This window comes from Raphanus sativus, chromosome 3 (assembly GCF_000801105.2).
Source record: "Raphanus sativus cultivar WK10039 chromosome 3, ASM80110v3, whole genome shotgun sequence".
NCBI lineage: Eukaryota > Viridiplantae > Streptophyta > Magnoliopsida > Brassicales > Brassicaceae > Raphanus > Raphanus sativus.
In genome coordinates this window covers 7,466,724-7,476,211 of record NC_079513.1, presented here as the reverse complement: position 1 = coordinate 7,476,211, position 9,488 = coordinate 7,466,724, and the positions used below count along the sequence as shown (strand labels likewise).

Sequence of the window (9,488 nt, the reverse complement as noted above, 5' to 3'; positions counted from 1 at the left end):
AAATTATGCGTTTGGAGATATTTAATTTTGAAATCAATAATTGAGTGTATTAAGTATAGTAGATATAAAGAGGTCCCACAAGAGGTTTGCATCACGACAACTCATATGTTTTCTTTAATGTATTGTTCATGATTTGTACCTTCCCATTGCCCTACTGAATTGAAACCCTCTAATTAAACTCCCATTATGGACTATTTGAAGTTGACCAAGTTCTTAATGGTCCACTCCCTAACTTTTATATATTTTAAAAATTGTTTCCTTTTGTAAACATTAGTCTTAGAAAGCGAGGCTGTAAGTTTTATTTTACAAAAACCTTTCATAAATTGCATAGACCACATTGACGGATTGAAGATGAGTTCAAGAATTGGAGCCTATATGCTCCTGATCTTCCTTTTATTTCAATTTTTTTCTGTTTCTGCTCTCACAAATGGTATTGATGGTAAGTATAATCAAATAGATGCTGATTACAGTTTTTTTTTTGCTAAAATTTGGGATGCTGACTACAGTTTCTAGTATAAAGTTTTCAAAATATCTGAATAAGTTTGAATTTTGGTGCAGGTTCTGCATTACAAGCCCTGAAGGCTGAATGGACCAAGCCTCCTAGTAGTTGGGAAGGCGCTGATCCTTGTGGAACCAGTTGGGTTGGAATTACATGTAGCAATGATCGTGTCGTTTCAATGTAAAGTCTTGTTTGTTATTTGTAAGTTGTTTCTGCTTCTTCCAAGAACCCTCTGCAGATTTTTAATAGTGTTGTCGGTTGCTGCAGATCACTAGGTAACCTTAATGTGGAAGGAAAGCTTTCGGGGGATATTGCAGCCTTGTCTGAATTGCAGATCTTGTATGTCTTTCTTCTTCTTTATGTTCCTTCACTTAGAAATGCATTAATTTTTTTTTTCATTTTATGATCCAATGTTTGCAGGGATTTGTCATACAACACTGGATTGACTGGACCACTTCCACCAAATATTGGTGAACTTAAGAAGTTGAAGAACCTGTAGGCAAACATAATCTTTGGATCTGTAGCACAACTTATATATCTCCTTGTCTTATTTCCTATTTTAGCGCTAACTCTATCTTACTGTCCAGGATCCTTGTGGGATGTAGTTTCACTGGTCAAATCCCTGTGTCCATTGGACAATTAGAAGAACTTATATATCTGTAAGATTTTGTTTTGACTCTTTTTCAATTTTCACTCTCAAGGCTCTCTAAAGCCATCAGTATTAATTTTGTGTTTCCTCAATACAGCTCCCTAAATTTAAATCAATTCAGTGGAACAATTCCGGCTTCCATTGGACGGTTATCGAAACTATATTGGTTTGATATAGCTGACAATCAGATTGAAGGAACACTTCCAGTTTCTAATGGGACTTCTTCACCTGGACTTGATATGCTTCTTGAAACTAAGCATTTGTATATATAATCCCAAATCTTCTATTTTAAGTTTTGTTTTTGGTGTGTAATCACTTGTTTTAGTATACTAATTGGCTGTCCTTCACTTTCTCTTTCAGCCATTTTGGAAAAAACAAGCTTACAGGCCATATCCCAGAAAACCTTTTCAGTTCAAACATGACTTTGATACATGTGTAAGCTTCATAATACTTATGAAAGTTGAGAGTTTGCACAATCTGAGGCTTGTAACTAACAAAATAAGTCATCGTTTGTTGTTTTATCCATAGGCTATTTGATGGGAATCAATTCACGGGAAAAATCCCCGACACACTCAGCCTCGTTAAAACGCTGACAGTGTTGTAAGTAGTAAAGCTTTGTTCAAAGTTTTTATTTATCTCAAATTTTTTATTGTGCTTTACTGTCGGTTACAGACGCCTTGATAGGAATAAACTAACTGGCAATATTCCCACAAGTCTTAATAATCTCACAAGTCTTCAAGAACTGTAAGTGAACAACTAAGGTTGTGTTCTGTATTTGTAGATATAAATAGAAAGTGGTAGAGTTTGAGTTGAATTCATTTTCAGGTACTTGGCCAACAACGAATTTACTGGCACTCTTCCAAATCTAACCAGCTTGACCAGTCTCTACACACTGTAAGTCTTTTTAAATTATATATCTCCTCTTTTGATGCTCTATTTACCATTACTACTCTTATCATGCCTTCATTACCAATCAATCTAATGCTGATATGTGATTTGTTTTTTTTTTTTTTGGTAACAGAGATGTGAGTAATAACACTTTAGAATCCTCATCTATTCCATCATGGATCTCTTCATTAGGCTCCCTCGCAACATTGTATGATAATTCCCTTATCTCTTTTCTTCTTCTTGATCTCCATGAGTAAGAACAAATGTCTTCTCCTTTGCAGAAGGATGGAAGGAATCAAACTTAATGGTTCGATACCAAACTCATTTTTCAGCCCTGCTCAGTTGCAAACTGTGTAAGTCAAACAAAACATAAAACAGAAAATAAACTCATGTTGTTTAAAAAAAAAAAAAAGAAGACTCATGTTGTTAGATATGTACTTATTGTGCTTTATTGACTTGCAGTATCCTAAAGAGAAATCAGATAGATTCAACGTTAGACTTTGGTACCAGCTTTAGCAACCAGTTGGAGTTTGTGGATTTACAGTACAACAACATAGATGGTTATAAACAACCATCTTCTAACACATTCATCCAAGTAATGTATGTATCCTGATCAGAAATCAAAAAGTTTTTTTTATTAATCATTTGCTTATGTCTGTTTATATATCTACAGATTGGCTGATAATCCAGTGTGCCAGGAAGGTGGTAACAAGCCAAGTTACTGCTCAGCAATCCCACCCAACACCTCATATTCTACAATCCCACCAACATGCACTCCGTGTGATCAGGGCAGGGAAGCAAGTCCCTCGTGCCGCTGCGCGCATCCAATCACAGGAACACTCTACTTCAGATCTCCTTCCTTCTCAGGGTTGTTCAACTCCACCAACTTTGAAATTCTCCAGAAGGCTATAGCAGATTTCTTTAAGAAGTCGAGATATCTTGTGGACTCTGTAGCCATCAGAAACATAAGAGAAAACACAACAGATCATCAGCTTCTAATAGATCTCCTAGTCTTTCCGTTGGGCAGAGAGAGTTTTAATGATACAGGAATGTCACTTGTTAATTTTGCCTTTAGCAATCAGACTTATAAACCTCCTCCTATATTTGGCCCTTACGTATTCAGAGCCGACCCTTACAATGAATTCTCTGGTATGATCAACACACAGAGAGTCAAAACAGAATCTGCATTTATCAATATGGCTCAATTTTTGTTTTGCCACAGATAGAGGAGGTCCCAGCTCACCAAACATGGGCATTATAATCGGAGCAGCAGTTGGTGCTGTAGTTCTTTTATTGTTGTTAACTTTAGCTGGGGTTTACGCTCTCAGGCAAAGGAAGAGAGCAGACAGAGCAACTGATCAAAACAATCCTTTTGGTAACAGTTACTACAAAAGATTTTTCCCATGGACTTAAATTTTCTGACAGTTTCTGTTTTGTATGTGTCAGCCAAGTGGAATACGAGTAAGAGCAGTATCGATGCTCCACAGCTAATGGGTGCAAAAGCTTTTACTTTTGAAGAGTTAAAGAAATGTACAGATAACTTTTCAGAGGCAAATGATATTGGTGGTGGAGGTTATGGCAAGGTTTGTGTCTTTACAATTGAATCAGTTGAAATGATACATGGCCTTCGTTGACATTCTGATACAAATTTTGATTGTGAAACAGGTTTACCGAGGGATTCTTCCCTCTGGACAACTCATAGCGATCAAAAGAGCTCAACAAGGATCTTTGCAAGGAGGGTTGGAGTTCAAAACTGAGATTGAACTTCTTTCAAGAGTCCATCATAAGAATGTTGTCAGACTCTTGGGCTTCTGTTTCGATAGAAGTGAACAAATGCTGGTGTACGAGTACATTCCAAATGGATCTCTTAGAGACAGTCTATCAGGTTATATAACTAACCTCTCTCTTTGCTAGTATTGGATGCTGAATATTGTAATAATGCAGGTAAGAGTGGGATTAGACTTGATTGGACAAGAAGGCTTAAAATAGCACTTGGCTCAGGGAAGGGTCTGGCTTATCTTCATGAGCTTGCTGATCCTCCAATTATACACAGAGACATCAAATCAAACAATATATTACTTGATGAAAACCTTACTGCTAAAGTTGCTGATTTCGGCCTCTCCAAAATTATGGGAGACCCTGAGAAAACACATGTGACAACACAGGTGAAAGGAACTATGGTGAGTAGAGAATCAATCATAATATTTCAGTCTTTTTCTCATATATATTTAAACTCAAGTATCTTATCTGTAATTAGGGCTACTTGGATCCTGAGTATTACATGACAAATCAATTGACCGAGAAGAGTGACGTGTATGGGTTTGGTGTGGTGATGCTTGAACTGTTAACTGGTAAAAGTCCAATAGAAAGAGGTAAATATGTGGTGAGAGAGGTGAAGACAAAGATGAATAAGTCCAGAGGTTTGTATGACCTCCAAGAACTGTTGGACACTTCGATCATCGCAAGCAGCAGCAATCTTAAAGGGTTTGAGAAGTATGTAGATTTGGCTCTGAGATGCGTGGAAGAGGAAGGAGCAAATAGACCATCTATGGGTGAGGTTGTAAAAGAAATTGAGAATATAATGCAGCTTGCGGGTTTAAACCCGAACGCTGATTCAGCATCTTCTTCGAGAACGTATGAGGAGGCAATCAAAGGATCCGGTGATCCTTATGGAAAGGACTCGTTTCAGTACAGTGGGAATTTCCCAGCTTCAAAGCTAGAACCCCAATGATTGTTTGTGTTGTTTTTTAATACTTTGTAATTGACTTCATTTTATCTAGATAATTAAGATAAAATAGTCTAAATATTTTAATAGAATTCTCTATATTTATGATTAAATATGTGAGATATTTTGTACTTTGGAAACTATAAATACTTCCACTCTTTTTTTTTTGTATGATCCAAATTTATAAAAATAATCCAAATAATAAGAAATCATCTTAAGTGAAAATTTCTTCTGCACAAAGTTTTTTCTCTTCAAACATTTAAAAGACTTTCTCCATCTTTACAATATTTTTTTTTCATTCCAACAATGTGGTATCAGAGCAACAAGATCTTTTTAAAAATGCAAAATAATGATGTTTTTCTTCACAATTGGAGTCTTATATGATGACTATCTTAGGAGCACATGATGTAGAGGAGATAGTTGAGAAATGCTTTATTGAACCGGAGAATGATGGTGGTTTATCTCAAAATCAAAAGGATGGTTTGAGAGACTCACGAAAGAGAGATAAGAAATCTCTCTGTCTAATCTAGCAAGGATTAAATGAAGGTATATTTGAGAAAGTTGTTGGAGCAAAGACTTCCAAATAAGCATGGGAGAAGCTTCAGACCTCTTACAAGAGAGCAAAACAAGTTAAGAAGGTACGACTTTAAACTCTAAGAGGAGAATTTGAAGCATTAAAGATGAAGGAAGGAGGACTCATCCCAGATTATTTTTCAAGATTCTTGAAGGTTACTAATAACCTAAAAAGAAATGGTGAGAAGTTAGATGAGGTGAGAATCATGGAGAAAATTGTTAGATTGTTGGATTCAAAATTTTAGCATATGTCACCGTGATTGAAGAGACAAAATATTTGGAGACTATGACATGGAGCAACTTCTTGGATCATTACAAGCTGATGACAAAAAAAAAGAAGAAAAAAGAAGATATTGTGGAGTAAGTTTTCAAAATGAGAATTGATCAAAACGAAGAAAGTGGCTTAACTCATACAAGATGTGGTGGTTATTTCCGAGGACGAGCTCGTGGTGTAAATGGACAAGATTGAAGACCATATGAATATATCTTCAACTAAAGAGGAGAGAGTTCTTCAAGAAATCGTGGAAGAGGAAATCCAAAATCAAGGTACAATAAATCAAGCATCAAATACTATAATTGTGAGAAATTTGGACATTACGCTTTTGAATGCAAAATCTCAAACAACAGTAGAGTTGAAGAGAAGACCAACTATGTTGAAAAAAGGAGTGCAGAAGAAGATATACTATCGATGGCTTACAAAAGAATAAACCAAAGGAAGTTCACATGTGGTACCTTGATAGTGGTGCTAGTAATGACATGTCAGAATAAATCTGAACCTTTAGATCTAAGTTAATCTAACAGCTCAAAAGTGTGATTCATGTATCTGAATCTGATTGGCCAGAAAATTTTGTCTTTGTTTTTTCTTTTTTTATCAATGTTTTACAAACTCATATATGATTTTCAAGACCCTGCAAAATAGTTTTCTCAGTTCAAATATCATTCATGTACCACGAGCACAGAATTTGAAGGCGGATAGTCTAGCACGAAGTGTCAGGAATCAACTGTCTTTCGTCGTTCACATGGATGCGGAGCTACCGATTTGGTTTACAGAGTCAGCTTGATCTGTTTCCGTAGATGCCAAAAAAAAACATATATGATAATTTTTTTTGTACGTGAATACTTACCACTACACTACAAACATAACCATAAAATTTTGAAAATTTTGAAAACCACAAAAACAAGCATGTACTTGCATTTGCATCTTTATGATTGAGTCTAGAGCATACTTACTTGCATAGAAAAAACAAAAAATAAAATAATAAGTCTAGAAGCATGCATATAGGGTGCATTCACTTGCATAGGGATCAATGATTTAAAATGCTTTGAGAAGAGCACTTGTCTTGCACTCAAATTGACACCCTAGTTAAACATATTAAGTACCTTAAGCATCTCTTGAAAGCCTTGCACGCTTCGAGCCTTGAAAATTCTTCTTGAAACTTGTTTGCTTGCTTGATTTTGGCATTGTTCTTAAAACCAACTCCAAACTGAATTTTGGATTAAATGAACTTAATCTCTCTTGTAAATGGACATTTGCATACTTGATCATGGATCTCTTACACATTTGGGGTTTCTCATCCCATTCATTACCCTTTGTTAATCCAAATGGCAATCCCTTACCCTTAAAACCTTACCATTCTTTGAGACCAAAATTGATTTGCTTGAGTGAGGCTTTTTTGTGAAAGCTTGTCATGTGCAAAATTTTGAGAGTATTGGGAGCGACATAGATTTGTTCTCATCTCTTGCTAGCATAGAGATCTCATTTGAGCTAGCATCTAGGATGGTGAGTGGATTTGTGTATTCTAAAGTCTAAAATCTTGGGTTTGGGAAAGAAGAAAGATGAGAAAAGTGTGTCAAATTGAAAAGAAAAATCCTGAGGACCAAAGAAAAGAAAAGAAAGCTCTAGATTGTGTCTAAATGATCCTTCCCAAAAATAAAAAGAGTCAATAAGATGGTGGGAATGGGAAAGAGGAAGAGTTAGAGCTAAGTATTGTAAAAAGTGATTAAATGTCCCTAGTTGATTAAGTCAAAATAAAAAGAGAGCTGTTCTTTGGGTGAGTGATGTAAGTGAGTGTTATTTTGTTTATGGGATGGGGATGAAAAGGGTAGAAATTGAAATCATTTAGGAAAATGGTAGAATGATGAGAATGGATCTATGTATGCATGAGTTGCTCCTAGTCTTAGATAAATTTTGCATAATGATCATGCTTCTTGTTCTTGAGTGATTGTCACCTTAAAAAGATTGCATTTGAACCCTTCTCTTCATTCACATTAAACTTCTTTTGATCCCCAAGCCAAATGATTGAGATCATGTGCCCATTTGTGAGAATTCACCTTGTGTGTGTGTGTGAATCAATGTGAGAGTTGGTTGAAAGAACTTGTTGATTGATGAGTATTGCAACTTGTGTAAATGCTTAGGAGTATCTTGATAGGCCTAGAAAAGCTAGGGTGTGATAAGAGAGTTTCTCATGCTATTTGCTATGTTTCTTTAGGATGTCAAGTTGAGTGCTATTGGTGTTTCTTTTGGCTATGAGCTCCCACTTTCAAACCTCTCTTCCTATGAGTTCTTGAAAGTTCACTTGAGGACAAGTAATCTGGCGACACTGGGCATAGCATGTCTGTGAGGTATGTTGGCTTCGTTGCAGAGGAGTAGCGGGTCTGGATGGAACTCGATCCTGGTGAGCTTGCCTCAAAAATCTGTAGCTGTCCGCTGGGGCAACTGTAGCAAGTGTGTACCACCTGTGGCGTACCTAATGCTCCAGAAACAACCCTCCTCGAGCCACTGTGTGCTCGTCAGGTTCACTGGATCCATAAAGCTCCGGTCCCTAATGACCGTGGCCTGATCCAAAGGAATCTCTAGATGACCGTCCCTAGGAATGGCTTCATCTTCAGCTTAACCAAATGCTCAGCAAAAAAGACCCGAGGTTGGGTATCTGATCCTCCAATGGGACCTGCAAATAAACCAAGTCAAACAAATCCCTCACCGCATAGTAAAGCAATGTAAGCTCCTGCACTCGCACTTTGTTCGGCTTTATCTTGCACAATAGTGTGTTGGCAAGCACCTTGATCAGATAGCGCAAAGTCGGGTGGTGGATTTCGGTCTGGGTGGCTGTCCCTGAAACTAAGTATCCTGCAGCCAATAGTCCCCAGAAGTGTGACTGCCCAGGAAAAGAGGGAACGACGCATAGTGAGTACTCAGGGTTCTCGAACCCGTAGATATCGCAGAGTGTGGTGAGGGGGAGCATGTATCTGATAACTCAGGTTAAGAAAGCCAGAGTGCCTTCATTCGTTCTCTTCACCCTCTTGTGTGTGTAATAGATTTGTACCGTGGCCATGAACTGTCTGGCCATCTTGGGGTAAAGGCCATACGATTTGGTGGCCATGTGGCCAAAGCCCAACTCTTTGACATTTCCTCCAGGTCGTCCTTGAGTCCTAGTTTCCCCATAGATGTCATAGTCATCCCACTCCTCTGTGATCGCACGGTGGGTGCACTCTCTATATCTGACAGAAGCTCGAGGATCATCATACTCCTCAAATTTCTCAATGGGATCTCCGTCCCTTTCCCTTGGCCAAGGGTCACGCTCATGAACAGGTGGTAGTGGTGCACGAGAGATCCCATCACGATCAAGACGTCACTTTCTTCTCCTTTCATCCATCTTGTAGAACGGTTGATTGAGTGAACTAAACAGATAGAGAAGTTAAAATTGAGTGGATTAAGCTCAAGAATCACCAAATTTGGTTGAGAAATGAGAGATAATTCAAGGGGCGGATGTTTTGAAGGGGTTTCCTGTGACTCGACACTCACCATTGATCGACGTAATGGACTCGACGTCGATCGATGTTTTGATCTATTATTTATTATTATTTATATATTATTATTATAAAAATAATAATTATTATTTTTAGAGAAATGCGAAAGATCTAAAACTAAATATAAAATCCTAAATCTATTAGTGGGTTGCCTCCCACTCAGCGGTTATTTTAAGTCTTGAGCTTGACCTTCAAACGAAGGTACTTTACTCTTTGTTCATTTACTTTCGGTATAAGTGCTTTGGCCCAATAGTACTTTACTCTTTGTCCATTTACCGTGAACTCATTTCCTTCTTTTCTGATCAGAGTAATAGCTCCATAGGGTTTAACTTCCTTAACTGTGAAAG

General features: G+C 37.4%; 1 protein-coding gene across 1 annotated transcript; it reads left to right on the top strand.

The window, feature by feature from the left end:
• Positions 1-250: 250 nt before the first annotated feature.
• On the top strand, positions 251-4,921 carry LOC108847448 (leucine-rich repeat receptor protein kinase HPCA1). The gene is made up of 19 exons (XM_018620692.2): positions 251-439; positions 559-679; positions 767-838; positions 920-994; positions 1,087-1,158; positions 1,246-1,410; positions 1,509-1,583; positions 1,677-1,748; positions 1,821-1,892; positions 1,974-2,042; positions 2,170-2,244; positions 2,318-2,389; positions 2,499-2,636; positions 2,710-3,185; positions 3,259-3,411; positions 3,483-3,619; positions 3,702-3,921; positions 3,981-4,216; positions 4,294-4,921. Exons 1-19 carry the CDS (start codon positions 352-354, stop codon positions 4,765-4,767), a joined length of 2,862 nt encoding a protein of 953 aa, XP_018476194.1. The 5' UTR covers positions 251-351; the 3' UTR covers positions 4,768-4,921.
• The last annotated feature ends 4,567 nt before the right edge of the window (positions 4,922-9,488 follow it).